This window comes from Entelurus aequoreus, linkage group LG14 (genome assembly GCF_033978785.1).
Source record: "Entelurus aequoreus isolate RoL-2023_Sb linkage group LG14, RoL_Eaeq_v1.1, whole genome shotgun sequence".
Taxonomy (NCBI): domain Eukaryota; kingdom Metazoa; phylum Chordata; class Actinopteri; order Syngnathiformes; family Syngnathidae; genus Entelurus; species Entelurus aequoreus.
In genome coordinates, this window is record NC_084744.1 from 60,149,944 (window position 1) to 60,174,234 (window position 24,291).

The following is a 24,291-nucleotide window of genomic DNA, read 5'->3' on the forward strand; positions in this document are numbered from 1 at the left end:
TGTGTTATTGTTAACCTCACCATTATTACTCACATTTACAAAAGCAGATTTGCGGTTATGTCAAAATAAATTAGAATTTTCAAACACTGAATTTGAATACACTGATTTTTTAAACACTGAATTTGTTTACACTGAATTATTTTAATTAATTTTTATATACGGTACTAAATTTGTACACACTTGATTTTTAAACATTGAATTTGTATACAATTCATTTTTATACACTGAATTTGTCTACACTGATTTTTTCTGAATTGTTATTCACGGAATCTTTGTATACTGAATTTTTAAACACTGAATTTGTACACACTGAATTTTTTTTAATTAATTTGTAAACACTGAATTTTTATACACTGAATTTGTATTCACTGATTTTTTTTTATGATTTTGTATATATGGTACTAAATTTTTATACACTCAATTTTCAAACAATGATTTTTTTTACACACTTAATTTTTAAACACTGAATTTGTATACACTGAATTTTTATGAATTTTTGTACACTGAATTTTGTATGCTACATTTTTATACACTTAATTTTTAAACACTGACTTTTTATACACTGAATTTTTAAACACTGAATTTGTATACACTGAATTTTTTTATGAATTTGTATATACGGTACTAAATTTTTATACACTCAATTTTCAAACACTGATTTTTACACACTTAATTTTTAAACACTGAATTTGTATACACTCAATTTTTATGAATTTTTGTACACTGAATTTTGTATGCTAAATTTTTATACACTTAATTTGTAAACACTGAATTTTTATACACTGAATTTGTATTCACTGATTTTTTTTATGATTTTGTATATATGGTACTAAATTTTTATACACTCAATTTTCAAACAATGATTTTTTTTTACACACTTAATTTTTAAACACTGAATTTGTATACACTGAATTTTTATGAATTTTTGTACACTGAATTTTGTATGCTACATTTTTATACACTTAATTTTTAAACACTGACTTTTTATACACTGAATTTTTAAACATTGAATTTGTATACACTGAATTTTTTTATGAATTTGTATATACGGTACTAAATTTTTATACACTCAATTTTCAAACACTGATTTTTTACACACTTAATTTTTAAACACTGAATTTGTATGCACTCAATTTTTATGAATTTTTGTACACTGAATTTTGTATGCTAAATTTTTATACACTTAATTTGTAAACACTGAATTTTTATACACTGAATTTTTGCATGCTGAATGTTTGTACACTTCATTTTTAAACACTGAATTTTTAAACACTGAATTTGTATCCACTGATTTTTTTTATGATTTTGTATACATGGTACTAAATTTTTATACACTCAATTTTCAAACAATGATTTTTTTTTACACACTGAATTTTTAAACACTGAATTTGTATACACTGAATTTTTATGAAGTTTTTTACACTGAATTTTGTATGCTAAATTTTTATACACTTAATTTTTAAACACTGACTTTTTATACACTGAATTTTTAAACACTGAATTTGTATGCAATGAATTTTTTTATGAATTTGTTTATACGGTACTAAATTTTTATACACTCAATTTTTAAACACTGATTTTTTACACACTTAATTTTTAAACACTAAATTTGTATACACTCAATTTTTATACACTCAATTTTTACACACTCAATTTGTATATACTTAATTTTTACACGTACGCATTTTGTGTACAATTTTTTGTTTCAATGAAATTGTCAGCCTAATTTGATGTACAAAAAATTCAGTTCAAAAAATAAAGTGCAAAAAAAGTTGTGTTGCAAAATTGAGTGAGAAAAAAGCATGTAATGAACCTCCATGAAGTGGCCCCATTCAGGGACACATCAACACATTAACTAGCAGTGTGACAAATGTCTGCCATTTCATTACAACGCCACAGAATGTATTTTTAAACCCTTTTTCATCAGCTCCTGTTCAAAGGAGGATTGTGTTGAGTGAACTTTAACAAGACTTTTAGCAGACATTACACCACAACCTTGATGGAAAGTCACTAAAGACTTCACACAACCTGCTTTTTGTGGGCTTTCTCAAGGTTTCTGCTCATGCTGACACTTCCATGGCCAAGTGTGTGTGTCTGTCTGTGTGTGTGTGTGTGTGTGTGTGTGTGTGTGTGTGTGTGTGTGTGTGTGTGTGTGTGTGTGTGTGTGTGTGTGTGTGTGTGTGTGTGTGTGTGTGTGTGTGTGTGTGTGTGTGTGTGTGTGTGTGTGTACCTCCATAGGAAAGGCCTTAAAGTTGACGGTGTGCTCGGATCCTCTCTGGTTCTCCTTGCCCCAATGAAAGCGAACCTCATGAAGTTCATACTCGTGGTCAGCAGGCAGTGGACCCCCGCTGACCACTGAGGACGGCACAAGCAGGACTTAGCACACCGTGTGCAAATTGACTAGCAAAAATTGCAATTTCATTTTAAAATTCAAAAAACAAAGCATTGGGATTTTGGTGTCGTACAGCAAAAAAATAGAAAAGGAAAAACAGAACAAAATATATTTCTTTTTTTTCATTCGCAGACACTGAGAGTTTTTCTTTTCAAAGTAAAAGAGTGCATGAGAGTGTGAAGCTGGATAAAATGTCTTTGGAGCGCCACAAATACATGATTTCAGACATGGCACAATGAGGGCTGACATCCACAGCAATCTTTACGCACGTAGCCACAGAAACTGTAAAAAATGACCAAAACAGATGGTTTTTTTTCATAGTCCAACACCAAAACCGGAAGTAGCGGTTTTAGAGGGGAACTGCACTTTTTTGGGACTTTTTCCTACCGTTCAAAATCATTCTAACTCCTACATAAAAGTCAGCTTACAGCAGAGCCAATAGGAGGTCCTCTATTCCGCCCATAAAACACAATCAAAAACATCCAAATAGCGCCAACAATACTCTAATTATGTGGTGACTTGAATATTAACAAGTATTAGTGATATTGTTATTGTGAATATTACAAAGTATTGGTGATATTGTTGTTATGAATATTACAAAGTATTGGTGATATTGTTGTTATGAATATTAACAAGTATTAGTGATATTGTTATTATGAATATTAACAAGTATTAGTGATATTGTTATTATGAATATTACCAAGTATTAGTGATATTGTTATTATGAATATTAACAAGTATTAGTGATATTGTTGTTATGAATATTACAAAGTATTGGTGATATTGTTGTTATGAATATTAACAAGTATTAGTGATATTGTTCTTATGAATATTAACAAGTATTAATGATATTGTTATTATGAATATTAACAAGTATTAGTGATATTGTTGTTATGAATATTACAAAGTATTGGTGATATTGTTGTTATGAATATTAACAAGTATTAGTGATATTGTTGTTATGAATATTAACAAGTATTAGTGATATTGTTGTTATGAATATTAACAAGTATTAGTGATATTGTTGTTATGAATATTAACAAGTATTAGTGATATTGTTGTTATGAATATTACAAAGTATTGGTGATATTGTTGTTATGAATATTAACAAGTATAAGTGATATTGTTGTTATGAATATTACAAAGCATTGGTGATATTGTTATTATGAATATTAACAAGTATAAGTGATATTGTTATTATGAATATTAACAAGTATTAGTGATATTGTTGTTGTGAATATTACCAAGTATTAGTGATATTGTTGTTATGAATATTACAAAGTATTGGTGATATTGTTGTTATGAATATTAACAAGTATTAGTGATATTGTTGTTATGAATATTACAAAGCATTGGTGATATTGTTATTATGAATATTAACAAGTATAAGTGATATTGTTATTATGAATATTAACAAGTATTAGTGATATTGTTATTATGAATATTAACAAGTATTAGTGATATTGTTGTTATGAATATTAACAAGTATAAGTGATATTATTGTTATGAATATTACAAAGTATTAATGATATTGTTGTTATGAATATTAACAAGTATTAGTGATATTGTTGTTATGAATATTAACAAGTATTAGTGATATTGTTGTTATGAATATTAACAAGTATTAGTGATATTGTTATTATAAGCGCTAACGTGTGTCTGCCAATGTTTACATCATCGAGAGGTCAGGTGCTTCCTCACTCTCTTAGCTCGTGACAGTTTATTCTAGATCAGGCGTGTACAAAGTGCGGCCCGCCGACGTTTTCAATTTGGTCCGCAAAACGTCATGAGTTCAATAAGGAATTGTGCCTGCAATGAGATTGTCTTCATTTTTAAAAGACAGATTTTGATGCTGCTTTTTAGTCGCCATCAATGTGACAAATTTAGGACAAATTACTTATACGTCCCAATGCAAACAACCTTCCCTAGTCATGGTGCAAAAAAAATAAATACATCCAACCAACACAAAGAGTCAACACACATGGTCACACACAACACAACCTGCTCACGGAACTTTGTGGATATTATAAAAAGTGTCCATGGACCATAAACAATTCAATATTACCCCTATTTAAATCCATTACAATGCATGATGGGAAAATTGAAAACACTCCCCGCACATATTTTAGATGATTGATATTTCTGATTGATTACAAAACTTTAAGGAGGTCGTCATGGAAGTAAACAATGTAGCAGTCAAACTTTTACATACTATCAATATCCAATTATATTCATTATATATAAATATATATATATATATATATATATATATATATATATATATATATATATATATATATATATATATATATATATATATATATGGTCTGTTTTTTGTTTCTGTTTACTAGCCGCTTCTTGTTTTCTCCATTGCCATTCAAGTGATACAAATTCAATGACCAAAACATACACTGACCTGTATGGTGTGTGTGTGTGTGTGTGTGTGTGTGTGTGTGTGTGTGTGTGTGTGTGTGTGTGTGTGTGTGTGTGTGTGTGTGTGTGTGTGTGTGTGTGTGTGTGTGTGTGCGTGTTTACCCGACTTGGACTTGAGAATAATGCGCACGGCGTGTCCATCGTTGATGACCTCACAGTCGCGACACACCACATAGTTGGATGCCAGAGGTACATCCAGCAGGGTGTGGTCGTACTGAGCCTCCCTGGAGTTGAGGTTGATGGGGGACTGGTACTCCCCGTTGGCTGCTGGGAAATGGAGTCCCCACTCTACACCTGTGTGGGCAACATCACCTGCACCTTTTAACAAGGATTCTTTTATATGAGGAACATCTTCCATTACCGTAATGTTCACTTCAAGTCTGCTTGTGCTTACCGGCCTCAATGCTATTTTATGTGCTACATGGTGTAATGATAAGTGTGATTGCAGAGTGCCACTTGTTCAGTAAATGACGCTTGCAAGTACCCGTAAGCAAGCAACACCAAAACGTTGATGTTCCATTGAGAATATAGAACATTACACACGGCACTCAAAAGTCTGTCAAAATGTTTGAGTACGACTTTGGTAAGCTATGAAGCCGCACCGCTTGATGGATTGTCGGAGAATTACGGCTGACATAGTCAGACGTACTGTGCTTCAACATATGGTATTATTATGGGGTGTGTATAAGGACCGCAAAATGGCACCTATTATCTGGGACATTATCTGGTGTTTAGTTTCACAATATTATGCAAAAGCAACTTTTCTTACCGATTAGTACCTGCTGTATTTGGGATCTGCATAAATCCCCAAAATGTGTGCGCGTCTGCCATTTTAGTCAATAAGCTCCTTCGTTTCCTCTATCCTCTCGTTATTGCCATTTCTAATACAAAGTAGCGTGTACTTCTAACTTATCTGTCAGTAGACTCGCTATGGAAGAGCTAAAAACTACCAATACAACAAAGATGATGGGGAGAAGACGCTGTCCAAGTGGAGGCACGTAAAAAAAACGGCGCATCCTGAAGCGACTGTCAGAAAGCGACTTGAAGATGATGTGTAAAACATCATTTATGCAACATTTTGAGCAAAGAACCACCATTACATGTTATGTAGGAAGTCTTTATACGACCCCTTTAATGCACCTAATAATCCGGTGCGCCCTATGGTCTGAAAAATAGTGTATTGACCAAATAAGCATGCAATAGTAACTTTAGCAGTATCACAAGAGCACTTACTTACTTTCAGTCACCAACCTAATGTTAGTTATGACATGCAAATAGTCTAAAGTGCAGCCTGGGAGCTTTTTGACATGATTGTATTATTGGCCATCAACATATTCCCAGACTTCAAATAACTACTTATTGATCATTTCTCATGTTACACATGAACAACTATTTGCTTTGTCACAAATATGAAAATGCTTGGTACTAGGGTTGTACGGTACACCGGTACTAATAAAGTACCCTGCTACTAATAAAGTACCCTGGTACTAATAAAGTACCCTGGCACTAATAAAGTACCCTGGCACTGATAAAGTACCCTGGTACTAATAAAGTACCCTGGCACTAATAAAGTACCCTGGTACTAATAAAGTACCCTGCACAACCCTACTTGGCACTCATTGACCTACCATGATTGCATCAAATTGGCTCCTTGCGTCATTGTATTTGTTGTAAGCGTCACAGGTTTGAAAACCTTTGGACACCCATGTAGTACAAGTCTATGGCCTTAGCACAACTAGCATGCACCCCTGTACTACAAGTCTATGGCCTTAGCACAACTAGCATGCACCCCTGTACTACAAGTCTATGGCCTTAGCACAACTAGCATGCACCCCTGTACTACAAGTCTATGGCCTTAGCACAACTAGCATGCACCCCTGTACTACAAGTCTATGGCCTTAGCACAACTAGCATGCACCCCTATACTACAAGTCTATGGCCTTAGCACAACTAGCATGCACCCCTGTACTACAAGTCTATGGCCTTAGCACAACTAGCATGCACCCCTGTACTACAAGTCTATGGCCTTAGCACAACTAGCATGCACCCCTGTACTACAAGTCTATGGCCTTAGCACAACTAGCATGCACCCCTATACTACAAGTCTATGGCCTTAGCACAACTAGCATGCACCCCTGTACTACAAGGCTATGGCCTTAGCACAACTAGCATGCACCCCTGTACTACAAGTCTATGGCCTTAGCACAACTAGCATGCAACACAAGCAGTAGTCCAGTACTTCAAAGTAAAAGTGCTGAGACATCACAACAAATATAATTTGTCCTTGCCGTGTCCAGAGAAGAACATGTGAAGGTCAATCAGCACCGGCCTTTAATTCACTCCTTATCCCATTTGTCTTTTATTATTTTGTTGTCTTGTTACACTTGTGTGACTGATTGTGTGACAAGCTGAAGGTTTCTGAGGCTGGTTTTAACTGATGCACCCAGAACACCAAGGCAGTTCTTGATCAGGGGGATCTTTTTATTGGGAGCAATGATCAGAGTTTGCGTTTTATTAGAATATATCTGAAGGAAATTTGAGGACAAGCAGTTATTGATACAGGATACACATTCCAGGAACTCAGATAAAAAGTCAAACTCTGAATATTTGAAGGAGCAATAGAGTTGAATATCATCTTCAAACTAACGGGTCGACCGAGCAAGAGAAATCAGGTACAACAAAAACAGAACAGATCCCTGGGCAACTCCACATGACATCAGTAAAATCAACTTTAAAAGTTCTTCCATTGATATGAAACGTAATCCACTGGAGAACAGCACCAGAAAACCCCTTGTCAGATTTGAGTCCATGAATCAGTACCCTGTGATCCACAGCATCAAAGGCAGAAGTCAAAGCAACTACATTACTCAACTATGCAATCTCATTGTTGCCAACAGTCCAAGTCACCAGCCGCCATTTCAGTTTCCATCTTCAGATTGTACCAAGTAGCAACACATGGTGAACATGAACATGAACATGAACATGAACATGAACATGGCTAGGAGTTAGAGTTTGTGCTACGCAACCAGAGCGGACTCAGACTCAGTGAGTGAATTGGAGAGTTTGGGGGGCTTCGCATTCCCTCTTTCCTCAGCAACCAAAGTCTTGTCAACAGTTTTCTGGAGGCCTGAATACGTTCAGTGTAGCAAAAGAAAGGCTGCACAAACATTTGTGCTCGCGGGGCCTTCGGTTGGGATAATGAAGTAACTATTCACACAGTTGCTCTCCTATCAGGCCGACATTCAAGCATTCTTCAGCTTGTTGTCTTCATAAAGTCATAACTCGTTACGATGTGGACAATCCTGGCAACTGATGATATTGAAGCATTCTTCAGCTTGTTGTTTTCATAAAGTCATAACTCGTTACGATGTGGACAATCCCGGCGACTGATGATATTCAAGCATTCTTCAGCTTGTTGTTTTCATAAAGTCATAACTCGTTACGATATGGACTAGCATTGCATTTCTTCTCTTTGTGAGCACTAAGGGAATTCATTGGTCAAGATTCACTGAAGTCCAGCATGCTGAACTTGACTTTTCAAAGGTGTTAGAAACTAAAGGGTAAGGGTCAGAGGACCTCCGAAATGCCCGCTAGGTAGGGATGGGAATCGAAAACCGTTTCTTGTCCAGAACCAGTTCCCAGCGTGTCAATTCCTTCCCAATTTTTCAACAGTTTCCTTATGGATGCCAGTGGTTGGGAGTGACGAGCGTAGTGACCTCAGAAAGCAAAAAGATGTGCACCCGGGCAAAAGAAACTCTCTAGAGATGACCGGCACAGTTTAGGAGAAACGATTGCAACAGCACTACTTGTAATAACTGCTAGGTGGCTACTTCATCAAGAGGAGGACATCCCAGCAATGTGCTGAAACATTTCAACACACACACCAGGCAACAAGTGAAAATGTACCTCGCGTTTTTGAACCGTGTCCATCTCATCCCAGCCAATTTGACCATTCTAAGTCTAAGACTAGATCTCACCAGTTTAAGCCTAAGACTAGATCTGACCAATCACAGTTTAAGACGAGATCTAACCAATTTAAGTCTAAGACTAAATGTGACCAATCTAAGTCTAAGACTAGATCTGACCAATCAAAATTTAAGACTAGATGTGACCAATTTAGGTCTAAGACTAGATCTAACCAATCTAAGTCTAAGACTAGATCTAACAATCTAAGTCTAAGACTATCTAACCAATCTAAGTCTAAGACGAGATGTGACCAATCTAAGTCTAAGACTAGATTTGACCAATCTAAGACTAGATATGACCAATCAAAGTCTAAAACTAGAGATGACCAATCTAAGTCTAAGACTACATCTGACCAATCTAAGTCTAAGACTAGATCTGACCAATCTAAGTCTAAGACCAGATCTGACCAATCTAAGTCTATGGTCATGAAGTGATGAAGCCTACTTGGATGAGAGGCCAAACGTCCTCTAAGACAAACCAAACAGTCCAGTTGTGATCAACACTCTGAGACTACAGAGACTTGGATTAGTGACAACAAAGACCTGGATGAATGACTAAAAAGACCTGGATGAATGACAAATCCACAGACATTTCACGAGTGGACTCCTGCTAAGTTTGGTTCCTTAGTTTGACACCTGTGTCATGTTTGGTTCCTTAGTTTGACACCTGTGTCATGTTTGGTTCCTTAGTTTGACCCCTGTGTAATGTTTGGTTCCTTAGTTTGACACCTGTGTCATGTTTGGTTCCTTAGTTTGACACCTGTGTCATGTTTGGTTCCTTAGTTTGACACCTGTGTCATGTTTGGTTCCTTAGTTTGACACCTGTGTCATGTTTGGTTCCTTAGTTTGACCCCTGTGTAATGTTTGGTTCCTTAGTTTGACACCTGTGTAATGTTTGGTTCCTTAGTTCGACACCTGTGTCATGTTTGGTTCCTTAGTTTGACACCAGTGTCATGTTTGGTTCCTTAGTTTGACACTTGTGTCATGTTTGGTTCCTTAGTTTGACACCAGTGTCATGTTTGGTTCCTTAGTTTGACACCTGTAAAATGTTTGGTTCCTTAGTTTGACACCTGTGTCATGTTTGGTTCCTTAGTTTGACACCTGTGTCATGTTTGGTTCCTTAGTTTGACACTTGTGTCATGTTTGGTTCCTTAGTTTGACACCTGTATAATGTTTGGTTCCTTAGTTTGACACCTGTGTCATGTTTGGTTCCTTAGTTTGACACTTGTGTCATGTTTGGTTCCTTAGTTTGACACCTGTGTCATGTTTGGTTCCTTAGTTTGACACTTGTGTCATGTTTGGTTCCTTAGTTTGACACCTGTGTCATGTTTGGTTCCTTAGTTTGACACCTGTGTCATGTTTGGTTCCTTAGTTTGACACTTGTGTCATGTTTGGTTCCTTAGTTTGACACCTGTAAAATGTTTGGTTCCTTAGTTTGACACCTGTGTCATGTTTGGTTCCTTAGTTTGACACTTGTGTCATGTTTGGTTCCTTAGTTTGACACCTGTGTCATGTTTGGTTCCTTAGTTTGACACCTGTGTCATGTTTGGTTCCTTAGTTTGACACTTGTGTCATGTTTGGTTCCTTAGTTTGACACCTGTGTCATGTTTGGTTCCTTAGTTTGACACCTGTGTCATGTTTGGTTCCTTAGTTTGACACCTGTGTCATGTTTGGTTCCTTAGTTTGACACCTGTGTCATGTTTGGTTCCTTAGTTTGACACCTGTGTCATGTTTGGTTCCTTAGTTTGACACTTGTGTCATGTTTGGTTCCTTAGTTTGACACCTGTAAAATGTTTGGTTCCTTAGTTTGACACCTGTGTCATGTTTGGTTCCTTAGTTTGACACCTGTGTCATGTTTGGTTCCTTAGTGTGACACTTGTGTCATGTTTGGTTCCTTAGTTTGACACCTGTAAAATGTTTGGTTCCTTAGTTTGACACCTGTGTCATGTTTGGTTCCTTAGTTTGACACTTGTGTCATGTTTGGTTCCTTAGTTTGACACCTGTGTCATGTTTGGTTCCTTAGTTTGACACCTGTAAAATGTTTGGTTCCTTAGTTTGACACCTGTAAAATGTTTGGTTCCTTAGTTTGACACCTGTGTCATGTTTGGTTCCTTAGTTTGACACTTGTGTCATGTTTGGTTCCTTAGTTTGACACCTGTAAAATGTTTGGTTCCTTAGTTTGACACCTGTGTCATGTTTGGTTCCTTAGTTTGACACTTGTGTCATGTTTGGTTCCTTAGTTTGACACCTGTGTCATGTTTGGTTCCTTAGTTTGACACCTGTAAAATGTTTGGTTCCTTAGTTTGACACCTGTGTCATGTTTGGTTCCTTAGTTTGACACCTGTGTCATGTTTCTTGCCTCATGTGTTATTCTTCTATTTCCAGTATTTGCTTTGGGAACAGTTTGATGAAAACCTGAAGGAGCCTGAACAGCACTTTGCTCTCCCTGCAGTGTTGTTGTTGCAAGCTTGTAGGGCCACAATAAGTACACAAACACTGCAGTGTTGTTGTTGCAAGCTTGTAGGGCCACAATAAGTACACAAACACTGCAGTGTTGTTGTTGCAAGCTTGTAGGGCCACAATAAGTACACAAACACTGCAGTGTTGTTGTTGCAAGCTTGTAGGGCCACAATAAGTACACAAACACTGCAGTGTTGTTGTTGCAAGGGTGTTTGTTTGCTTGTAGGTCCACAAGAAGTACACAAACACAACAGTGTTGTTGTTGTTGCAAGCTTGTAGGTCCACAAGAAGTACACAAACACTGCAGTGTTGTTGTTGCAAGCTTGTAGGTCCACAAGAAGTACACAAACACAGCAGTGTTGTTGTTGCAAGGGTGTTTGTTTGCTTGTAGGTCCACAAGAAGTACACAAACACAACAGTGTTGTTGTTGTTGCAAGCTTGTAGGTCCACAACAGGTACACACTAGACAGCTGTTACACTGAGTGAAATATAGACAATCCATGCACATTGTTATTTTCAGCAAGCTAAGCATACATCTAACTTGTGTTGCACCTATTGTACTTACAGTATTAATAGATCACGGCACATTCCTCAGTACAGGTAGCAGGAAAAAGCAAACATTTGATGTCAGGAGTCAGGAAGACAAGTTTAGTTGCTAGCTAATTAGTCCTTCGACCACATCCGTGCCTACCTTCCTCGTAGCCCCACTCCAGCTCATCTTTCCCGGGGTTAGGATCCGAGTCCTCGTTGACTTTGTCAGCCATGCTGTTTGGCAGTCTGCTCAGCAGTGCCAGTGTTGTCCGGGACAGGAACCCAAGTCTGGATGGACCAACAACCGCCTGGACCTTCAATCTTGACTCGATGTTTCCCCAACTGAACTTTTCTTGGACTAACCTTCCTGAGTCTGGTGTACAGTATGTGGAGTTGTCCTTCACTCTGTTTTCTTTAACTCCGCCCACTCTCTCTCTCTCTCTCTCTCTCCATGTCACCACACTCATCCCCCTCTCGCAGGTGCACTCCTTCACCTTGGCTTGCTTCCATCTTTGGGTCAGTTACCCACACAAATACTTGCTTGTGTGTTGAGGCTGGCCAGGGGGTCCTGGTTTCTGTGGGGGGCCAAACAGCATTGGATGAGAGAACCGTGGCCAAAAGAAACTAGGACTCGTCATAAAAGTTCAATAAAAAGCATGCCCTTGTCGTTTCTCTCCCATTCCTTCTTTTCTGTCTTCTCCATCCTCCGGGCTGCCTACGTTAATTACCCCACTTTCCTTAAGAAGGAAGTGTCCTCAGAGAAGGCAGACTAGACTCCCTTGTTTGGTGAGAGCAGGACTTGGATCCTGGCTGTCTGGACCAGGTAGCATAACTTGAACCGAGACATATTGCAGATTTAAACACTTATTTCATCATCATTCACAATCCTTTTTCTTTAGGCATTCTAATAAAAACCAGCAAAAGTCAACTAACCATGGAATGGAATTTGCTCTATTCTCACTATAAAGTGTTCTAAAAAAAACATTGTTTTGTATACATGCTGTACATGTCATGTAGTATCCGGTACATACGTAATAACATGTTGTATCCACTTATTTTAGTCATTTTAAACATACGGCTGTGCATTCATTTCAAAGACAATGTTGACTTTTTCCTGCAACAACAACACTACTGATCATGGCACACTTCACGAGGGACTACAAAGACTACTTTGGGATGAATGACCATCTAGAACAGCCCCCAAACTTTTTGACTTGGGGTCCGCATTGGGCTAAAAAGTCCATCCATCCATCCATTTTCTACCGCTTGTCCCTTTTGGGGTCGCGGGGGGTGCTAGAGCCATTATATATATTTATATATAGTGAGAGAGAGAGACTATACATATATATATATCCTATATATATATGTGTGTGTGTATATATATATATATATATATATATATATATATATATATATATATATATATATATATATATATATATATATATATATATATATATATATATATATATGTGTGTGTGTGTGTGTGTGTGTGTGTGTGTGTGTGAGAGTGTGTGTGTGTGTGTGTACATATTATGTTAATATAATGGATATATAATAAATATAATTAGATATTAAAAGCATGTGTAAGTTTGACTCCTACATTGTTTACTTCCGTGACGACCTATTTAGAGTTGTGTAATCAATGATAAATATCAAGCATCTAAAATGCAGCAAACATGGATAAGTGTGGAGAGTGTTTGGCATGTTCCCATCATGCACTCTAATGGATTTAAAATGGCTGTCATTTAGATTTTTTTTTATATAATGATTGGACGTTTTTTTTATTTATTTTTTATAATATCCACAAAGTTCAGTGAGCATGTCTGTTGACATTTTGTGTTGGGTTAGATTTTTTTTTAATTATTATTTTATTTTCTGAGCACCATGACTAGGGAAGGTTGTTTGTACTGGGTCATATAAATAAATCCTGTACATTGGACACTCAGTGAAAGGTCATTGAACAGGGAGTTCTCCTGATGTCCGCTAGATGGCAACACTTACAGTGTTAGACTTCAAATAAAAGCAGTCTTCATGCAGGGCCAACTTCCTTATCAAGCTCATGATGACTTCAGATAAGCTGAAGAAGATGGATGCAAGGACACATTCCTTTGTTAAAATAAATACTTATTAATAAATATATGCCTTACCTATGATTTCAAAACAAATTGTACACTAACAACAATTATGGTGGATTTTAAGGTTAAAAAACAAATAAGTTTTTTTTTTTGCTGTAAAAAAACATCATCAAATTCTGGCAACTGAGCAAAATCTACAGACTTTTTTTGCATAGGCACATTTGTAATAATATCATGTGGCGCATATTGAAGTATTATTCACTGTTAGAGACCCCTCTGAGGGCATGAATACATACAATAAACATAGCTCTGTACTCCCCTCTACAGGACAACATGGAGCACTACAACTGTAATTATAGTCCTTCTTCTTGCTGTTCTCTACAGGACAACATGGAGCACTACAACTGTAATTATAGTCCTTCTTGCTGTTCTCTACAGGACAACATGGAGCACTACAACTGTAATTATAGTCCTTCTTCTTGCTGTTCTCTACAGGACAACATGGAGCACTACAACTGTAATTATAGTGAAGTGAAGTGAAGTGAATTACATTTATATAGCGCTTTTTCTCAAGTGACTCAAAGCGCTTTACATAGTGAAACCCAATATCTAAGTTACATTTAAACCAGTGTGGGTGGCACTGGGAGCAGGTGGGTAAAGTGTCTTGCCCAAGGACACAACAGCAGTGACTAGGATGGCGGAAGCGGGGATCGAACCTGCAACCCTCAAGTTGCTGGCACGGCCGCTCTACCAACCGAGCTATACCGCCCTTAGTCCTTCTTCTTGCTGTTCTCTACAGGACAACATGGAGCACTACAACTGTAATTATAGTCCTTCTTCTTGCTGTTCTCTACAGGACAACATGGAGCACTACAACTGTAATTATAGTCCTTCTTCTTGCTGTTCTCTACAGGACAACATAGATCACTACAACTGTAATTATAGTCCTTCTTCTTGCTGTTCTCTACAGGACAACATGGAGCACTACAACTGTAATTATAGTCCTTCTTCTTGCTGTTCTCTACAGGACAACATGGAGCACTACAACTGTAATTATAGTCCTTCTTCTTGCTGTTCTCTACAGGACAACATGGATCACTACAACTGTAATTATAGTCCTTCTTCTTGCTGTTCTCTACAGGACAACATGGAGCACTACAACTGTAATTATAGTCCTTCTTCTTGCTGTTCTCTACAGGACAACATGGATCACTACAACTGTAATTATAGTCCTTCTTCTTGCTGTTCTCTACAGGACAACATGGATCACTACAACTGTAATTATAGTCCTTCTTCTTGCTGTTCTCTACAGGACAACATGGATCACTACAACTGTATTTATAGTCCTTCTTCTTGCTGTTCTCTACAGGACAACATGGATCACTACAACTGTAATTATAGTCCTTCTTCTTGCTGTTCTCTACAGGACAACATGGAGCACTACAACTGTAATTATAGTCCTTCTTCTTGCTGTTCTCTACAGGACAACATGGAGCACTACAACTGTAATTATAGTCCTTCTTCTTTCTGTTCAGGGGAAATACTAAGTTGTCATCATGACTATCATGTAAATAGTCAGCACTTTGTCATTAAATACACTCATTTGGACTAAGAAAACACTCGGCTCTCCGAGCACCACCATCATGACAACATTAAATACAGTAGCGTAGTAGACTTAAGTATTCATAACAAACAAGGCAGAGGTTTTATTGAACAAGTATATTTTATATTTGTGGCCAATGTAACATTACACACAGTTTGAACAGTAACACTGTGTTTGAATATGGGAAAATAAAACACTGTACTTTTGGCAGGCCTCTAGGGGGCGCCATTTGGTGAAGAAACACTTCACTAATAGATTATATTTGGGGTTACATGTATTTTTTGTCAAATTTACTGGGGGAAAAAAGTGTGGAATCAATCAAATTTGCCTGAAAGTATCTCTAAATCTGGATTCGCAAAAGGTACATTTGACAGAGCTTATGTAAAAATAGACAAACACAATGTTGTACTACCTCACACTGAGTGCTGTACTTTGTATTTTGTTATTATGCTGAGGCTGAGGTCCAAAACAAGCAAGAAGCTAGCATGCTAATGTCAGAATGCTAACCATTGTGTCATGAGCTAGTCTATAAAATCCGCTACACCTCCCTGATACCGAAGTACATGTCAAACTACTTCCATAACGTAAATGACCGCCATAACCACCGCCTAACAAAGGTCTTAACTCATTCTCTTTCTTTGCCACATCAATGTGGAATGCACTCCCAACACGTGGAAAAGAAAGGGCATCTCTATCCTCCTTCAAAAGCGCACTAAAAGAACACCTCCAGGCAACTTCAACCATAAACTAACACCCTCCATTCCACATCCCACCTCCCCGGATTGTAAATAACCAAATGTAAACAATCAAATGTATTTCTAATGTATATACTTGTTCTTATGCTATCTGATCTCTCTCTATGTCCACTACTTGCTGTACATATCTACCAAGTCAGTCCTACACCGTTTCAATGTCCATTTCTCTGGTGATGCAATTGTTGATGACTGAAGTGTTGATATCAACCAAACCCTCCTCATCCCACCTCACCGGACTGTAAATAATGTAAATATTTCAATGTATATACTCTGATGATGAACTTGTGTGATGACTGTATTATGATGATAGTATATATCTGTATCATGAATCAATTTAAGTGGACCCCGACTTAAACATGTTGAAAAACTTATTGGGGTGTTACCATTTAGTGGTCAATTGTACGGAATATGTACGGTACTGTGCAATCTACTAATAAATATGTACTGTACTGTGCAATCTACTAATAAATATGTACTGTACTGTGTAATCTACTAATAAATATGTACTGTACTGTGCAATCTACTAATAAATATGTACTGTACTGTGTAATCTACTAATAAATATGTACTGTCCTGTGCAATCTACTAATAAATATGTACTGTACTGTGTAATCTACTAATAAATATGTACTGTACTGTGCAATCTACTAATAAATATGTACTGTCCTGTGCAATCTACTAATAAATATGTACTGTACTGTGTAATCTACTAATAAATATGTACTGTACTGTGCAATCTACTAATAAATATGTACTGTCCTGTGCAATCTACTAATAAATATGTACTGTACTGTGCAATCTACTAATAAATATGTACTGTCCTGTGCAATCTACTAATAAATATGTACTGTACTGTGTAATCTACTAATAAATATGTACTGTACTGTGCAATCTACTAATAAATATGTACTGTACTGTGTAATCTACTAATAAATATGTACTGTACTGTGCAATCTACTAATAAATATGTACTGTACTGTGCAATGTCGCCTAGAAAGAGCTGGAAAAATGAAGTGTAGTTTCCGAGGGCACGTGAAGTACTCATACTGTAGCGTGGCGAGGGCGTGTCCAGTGACGTCACGGCAGACTCTGGCTGTTTATTGTTCCTTCTTGAGCGGCGACGGAGGAAAAGACTGAGGCTAGCCCGCTGACACTCGCCTTTTTCCCGCGGTCTACTACGTCGTAGTCGGCAAGACAGCCCGGTCCACACATGGCGTACGCTTACCTCTTCAAATACATCATCATCGGCGACACAGGTAGGCTGCGAGCAGCGACAAACGCTGTTAGCATGTGGCTAGCAGTTAGCATGCTGCTAGCAGTTAGCATGGTCCATTTCCGCAGTGTTGGACAGTCCATGACGTGGTCACCGCAGAGCAGAGGTGGATGACACTTGTCCCTGCGGCGTGTTCTATCTAACATAGCAGCAAAGCATGGCAAACACCACCTACACATACTAGTGCGCTAATCTGACATCTTCTGCCGCCAGCTGCTAACATTTGTGACACAATGCGGGCCTGTGCGTCGTACTGCTAGCTAGCATTAGCATTAGCATTAGGAGTTGATCCAAACATTACGCAAGCAGCAGCAGACACAACAACAACAACAATCATCATCAATCTCTCAGATAACGCGTGTGACCGCTGGAAATAACAACAAAGTGCGCTAATCGCCAGAAGAGGCCGGCACGCACAAACAAGCCTGAAATATTCCCGAGAAGACTTGTTATTTTTGATCATCTACACCTTACTTGCACTATGTTACTCTGACTAGTCTTTATCCACACCTCTACTACACCTTCTAGTTACTTGCACTATGTTACTCTGACTAGTCTTTATCCACGCCTCTACTACACCTTCTAGTTACTTGCACTATGTTACTCTGACTAGTCTTTATCCACGCCTCTACTACACCTTCTAGTTACTTGCACCATGTTACTCTGACTAGTCTTTATCCACACCTCTTACCTAGTCCTGTGTGTACCACTACTACACCTTCTAGTTACTTGCACCATGTTACTCTAACTAGTCTTTATCCACACCTCTTACCTAGTCCTGTGTGTGTAGCACTACTACACCTTCTAGTTACTTGCACAGTGTTACTCTGACTAGTCTTTATCCACACCTCTTACCTAGTCCTGTGTGTACCACTACTACACCTTCTAGTTACTTGCACCATGTTACTCTAACTAGTCTTTATCCACACCTCTTACCTAGTCCTGTGTGTGTACCACTACTACACCTTCTAGTTACTTGTACCATGTTAGTAGGACTAGTCTTTATCCACACCTCTTACCTAGTCCTGTGTGTACCACTACTACACCTTCTAGTTACTTGTACCGTGTTAGTAGGACTAGTCTTTATCCACACCTCTTACCTAGTCCTGTGTGTACCACTACTACACCTTCTAGTTACTTGTACCGTGTTAGTAGGACTAGTCTTTATCCACACCTCTTACCTAGTCCTGTGTGTGTACCACTACTACACCTTCTAGTTACTTGCACCGTGTTACTCGAACTAGTCTTTATCCACACCTCTTACCTAGTCCTGTGTGTGTACCACTACTACACCTTCTAGTTACTTGCACCGTGTTACTCTGACTAGTCTTTATCCACACCTCTTACCTAGTCCTGTGTGTGTACCACTACTACACCTTCTAGTTACTTGTACCGTGTTAGTAGGACTAGTCTTTATCCACACCTCTTACCTAGTCCTGTGTGTACCACTACTACACCTTCTAGTTACTTGCACCATGTCACTCTGACTAGTCTTTATCATCTGCACCTTACTTGCGCCGTGTTACTCTGACTAGTCTTTATCATTTGCACCTTACTTGCACCGTGTTAGTAGGACTAGACTTTATCATCTGCACCTTACTTGCACCGTGTTAGTCTGACTAGTCTTCATCCACACCTCTTACCAAGTCCTGTGTGTGTACCACTACTACACCTTCTAGTTACATGCACCATGTTACTCTGACTAGTCTTTATCCACACCTCTTACCTAGTCCTGTGTGCGTACCACTACTACACCTTCTAGTTACTTGCACCGTGTTAGTAGGACTAGACTCTATCCACACCTCTTACCTAGTCCTGTGTGTGTACCACTACTACACCTTCTAGTTACTTGTACCGTGTTAGTAGGACTAGTCTTTATCATCTGCACGTTACTTGCACCATGTTAGTCGGACTAGACTTTATACACCTATATTCTAGTCATGTGTGTGTGTGTACCACTACTACACCTTCTAGTTACTTGCACCGTGTTAGTAGGACTAGACTTTATCCACACCTCTTACCTAGTCCTGTGTGTGTACATGTGTATATACCACTACTACACCTTCTAGTCCTGTGTGTGTGTGTGTGTGTGTGTGTGTGTGTGTGTGTGTGTGTGTGTGTGTGTGTGTGTGTGTGTGTGTGTGTGTGTGTGTGTGTGTGTGTGTGTGTGTGTGTGTGTGTGTGTACCACTACTACACCCACTAGTCCTGTGTGTGTACCACTACTACACCTTCTAGTTACTTGTACCGTGTTAGTAGGACTAGTCTTTATCATCTGCACGTTACTTGCACCATGTTAGTCGGACTAGACTTTATACACCTATATTCTAGTCATGTGTGTGTATGTACCACTACTACACCTTCTAGTTACTTGCACCGTGTTAGTAGGACTAGACTTTATCCACACCTATATTCTAGTCTTGTGTGTGTACATGTGTATATACCACTACTACACCTTCTAGTCCTGTGTGTGTGTGTGTGTGTGTGTGTGTGTGTGTGTGTGTGTGTGTGTGTGTGTGTGTGTGTGTGTGTGTGTGTGTGTGTGTGTGTGTGTGTGTGTGTGTGTGTGTGTGTGTGTACCACTGCTACATCCACTAGTCCTGTGTGTGTACCACTACTACACGTTCTAGTCCTGTGTGTGTGTACCACTACATGTTCTAGTCCTGTATGTGTACTACTACACGTTGTAGTCCTGTGTGTGTATACCACTACATGTTGTAGTCCTGTATGTGTACCAGTACGTGTACTAGTCCTGTATGTGTGCCACTACAGGGTCTAGTCCTGTGTGTGTATACCACTACATGTTCTAGTCCTGTGTGTGTGTACCACTACGTGTTCTAGTCCTGTAAGTGTACCACTACGTGTTCTAGTCCTGTGTGTGTGCCACTACATGTTCTAGTCCTGTGTGTGTGTGTATCACTACGTGTTCTAGTCCTGTGTGTGTGTATACCACTACATGTTCTAGTCCTGTGTGTGTGTGTGTACCACTACGTGTTCTAGTCCTGTGTGTGTGTATCACTACGTGTTCTAGTCCTGTGTGTGTGTATCACTACGTGTTCTAGTCCTGTGTGTACTACTACTATAATTCATGTTTTCACCTGGACACTTGCCTGCCTTGAAGAGGAGTCTGTGTATGTTTTGTTATTTCAATTTTCTTTTTATTTGGATTTGGTTTCAAAATACAAAAATAGCAAAACATAAACTGACCCAAAGCGTTCAAATCAATGACTAAATAAAAACAGTTTGCAGACACTGGGAAAAGTATTTCAAAGTAAAAGCGGGGATAATTACTAGGGTATTAGTGACTCTGGCTTTGGGGTCCTACACAGACATGATTTTAGAGCTGGCACAAGGAGGACTGACATCTGAAGGAAAAAGATGATATTGTGAGAGTGGAAGCAGCCATTTCAAGTGTCTGCTCTAATCCTATATGTGTGTCTACATTTATGGAGATGTCAAGTCTGGAACTATTAACAGTACAAATACATTGTACACCAGTACCCTAGTTGTCTCCCTTTTACTTTGAAAATAAAACTTCCCGTGACTGCAAATTTAAAAAAAACATCAGTTTGATCTGTTTTGGTCCGTGAACGTTGCGGCCATTCCTTTTTCCTTTGGAGTAGAACAATAATCCACTTCTCTCTTTTTTTATTTTGAAAATTAAAAAACTGATCATAATCCATTATTTGTTATCCGATTTTATTGATGTTTTTAAAACTGTGAATTAAAACAAGTGATTTCTCTAGTCCCTGTTGAAGGTGTGGACATACTGTATGTGTAGTTTGGACATACTGTATGTGTAGTTTGGACATACTGTATGTGTAGTTTGGACATACTGTATGTGTAGTTTGGACATACTGTATGTGTAGTTTGGACATACTGTATGTGTAGTTTGCACATGTGCAGTCTCTCTTTTCAGATGAGTCAACAACTATTTTATTTTTTTGTCTTTAAGAAGAAATTCAAGTCAACCTGTCATTTTTTCTTTTTCAATTTCCATTTATGAGAATAAAATAGAGAGGAGCATCAACATTTGTATTTCAAAATATGGGAAAATAGGTTAAAAAAAATGTTTTTTACTGCATCATCTACTCAATTCTATACAATTTTACAACACTGTATGGATTGAATAGATTGTAAGGTTTCCATGTGTTGGTAGGTTGAAGTTTAGTTCCCACTTGTATTCAATATGATATTTTACTATGTATTCCTTTCCATTTCATAGCAATTACTTACACTTTCTGTTCTCAATTCAGGATTTCTAAATGCAATGATATTAAAAAGTTGATGTGTAAATATTGCAAACATTTAAATACGACTAATTCTGGGATCTTATAGGTGAGACTTGTTTCAAGATGGCTGACAATGTCTTAATGTTAGAGAAATGAGCTGCTGCCTGCTCTTCTTGACTCATTATAGTAGTCTATTGACACAAGCTACTAACTTACTTCTTATTTTTATATACTAAATACTGCTATCATATTTCTATATATTGGATTTCTGTTGTAGTTGTAAAAAATACAATAAATATCGGCAGATACTGATAAAAAATGGCCGATATGGATATATGTGAAAAAGCCAAGTATCAGCAGCGATCATTAGCCCGGCTGATGGGTGTATTACTGATGTGTATTACTGATGTGTATTACTGCAAGGAAAAGACTAAACATGAGAAGAAAAAACAACTTTTCACAGTTAAAAATAATTTATGCTATAGACAAATAAATAATCCTGAAAGAAATTACTGTAAAAATGACACTTTGGATACAAGCTGTACACTGACTACTCTAAAGTATAGCCAAGCTTTATTTCTAGTATTGTCCTTTGAAAAGATGTACTTTAGTAAAAATGGTTGAAGGGTGTACTCACTTTTGAGATATTGTATATGTACATTACTACAGTATCTGGCACGTGACTCCTTCACACACACACACACACGTCATGATATCTGATTGTCTTGATATCTTTTAAATCCATCCATCTTCTTCCGCTTATCCAAGGTCGGGTCGCGGGGACAGCAGCCTAAGCAGGGAAGCCCAGACTTTCCTCTCCCCAGCCACTTGGTCCAGCTCCTCCCGGGGGATCCCGAGGCGTTCCCAGGCCAGCCGGGAGACATAGTCTTCCCAACGTGTCCTGGGTCTTCCCCGTGGCCTCCTACCGGTCGGACGTGCCCTAAACACCTCCCTAGGGAGGCGTTCGTGTGGCATCCTGACCAGATGCCCGAACCACCTCATCTGGCTCCTCTCCATGTGGAGGAGCAGTGGCTTTACTTTGAGCTCCCCCCGGATGACAGAGCTTCTCACCCTATCTCTAAGGGAGAGACCCGCCACCCGGCGGAGGAAACTCATTTCGGCCGCCTGTACCCGTGATCTTGTCCTTTCGGTCATAACCCAAAGCTCATGACCGTAGGTGAGGATGGGAACGTAGATCGACCGGTAAATTGAGAGCTTTGCCTTCCGGCTCAGCTCCTTCTTCACCACAACGGATCGATACAGCGTCCGCATTACTGAAGACGCCGCACCGATCCGCCTGTCCATCTCACCATCCACTCTTCCCTCACTCGTGAACAAGACTCCCAGGTACTTGAACTCCTCCACTTGGGGCAAGATCTCCTCCCCAACCCGGAGATGGCACTCCACCCTTTTCCGGGCGAGAACCATGGACTCTGACTTGGAGGTGCTGATTCCCATCCCAGTCGCTTCACACTCGGCTGCGAACCGATCCAGCGAGAGCTGAAGATCCTGGCCAGATGAAGCCATCAGGACCACATCATCTGCAAAAAGCAGAGACCTAATCCTGCAGCCACCAAACCGGATCCCCTCAACGCCTTGACTGCGCCTAGAAATTCTGTCCATAAAAGTTCTGAACAGAATGGGTGACAAAGGGCAGCCTTGGCAGAGTCCAACCCTCACTGGAAACGTGTCCCACTTACTGCCGGCCATGCAGACCAAGATCTGGCACTGATCATACAGGGAGCGGACCGCCACAATCAGACAGTCCCATACCCCATACTCTCTGAGCACTCCCCACAGGACTTCCCGAGGGACACGGTCCAATGCCTTCTCCAAGTCCACAAAGCACATGTAGACTGGTTGGGCAAACTCCCATGCACCCTCAAGGACCCTGCCGAGATTATAGAGCTGGTCCACAGTTCCACGACCAGGACGAAAACCACACTGTTCCTCCTGAATCCGAGGTTCGACTATCCGGCGTAAATGCATTTATTTTATATTTACAATGCATAAACAGAATAACAGCCAGGGTCATGTCTGCCAAAATGATTGTGAACTGTAGGCAACATTTCAAACAAAAAGGTGCAGTTCCCCTTTAAGGCCAAAATCATGAGCCTATTTTGAAGTCTTTTTAGTGCGGTTGTATTCCTAAAGTTTGTGAAAGGTTACTGTGGAAGATATTACAGTCGGTGAGGCTGTGCAAGTGTGTGTGTGTGTCTACTCACACCTGTGTGTGTCTTTTCAGGTGTGGGAAAATCATGTCTATTACTACAGTTCACAGACAAGAGGTTTCAGCCTGTCCATGACCTCACCATTGGTAAGTCCTCTCCTGCTGTGTTCATATGCATTTGATTATTACATTTTTTACCTACACGGTGGAAAGAAAATGTGTAGATTTTACAGTGAAAAACTGGCAACTCAGTCACCAGAATTGTACTGTAAAATATACAGTGTTTTTAGCAACATATTACAGTAATGTACATACTCTATAGTCCCTCAGATACAGCACATATACTGTATATATATGTACTGCATGAAATTGCATACCTTTTAAACTTAAATAGTATCCA

General features: G+C 38.8%; 2 protein-coding genes across 3 annotated transcripts in view; one reads left to right on the plus strand and one right to left on the minus strand.

The window, feature by feature from the left end:
• Positions 1-12,175, minus strand: part of ca8 (carbonic anhydrase VIII) — a 31,149-nt gene extending 18,974 nt beyond the window's left edge. Inside the window, exons 1-3 of one of the 2 annotated variants that reach the window (XM_062070792.1) lie at positions 11,942-12,175; positions 4,928-5,113; positions 2,231-2,355 (exon numbers count right to left, since the gene is read on the minus strand). In XM_062070792.1, coding sequence (XP_061926776.1) covers positions 2,231-2,355; positions 4,928-5,113; positions 11,942-12,014 — 384 coding nt within the window. In that variant the 5' untranslated portion in view covers positions 12,015-12,175. Of the gene's footprint in view, positions 1-2,230; positions 2,356-4,927; positions 5,120-11,941 lie in introns of both variants that reach the window. The other variant, XM_062070791.1, reaches the window with a different exon arrangement.
• A 5,107-nt stretch (positions 12,176-17,282) lies between these two features.
• rab2a (RAB2A, member RAS oncogene family) overlaps positions 17,283-24,291 on the plus strand; it is a 34,062-nt gene continuing 27,053 nt past the window's right edge. Inside the window, exons 1-2 of the mRNA XM_062070372.1 lie at positions 17,283-17,473; positions 23,967-24,038. Of these exons, the coding sequence (XP_061926356.1) occupies positions 17,428-17,473; positions 23,967-24,038 (118 nt within the window). The 5' untranslated portion in view covers positions 17,283-17,427. The remainder of the gene's footprint in view (positions 17,474-23,966; positions 24,039-24,291) is intronic.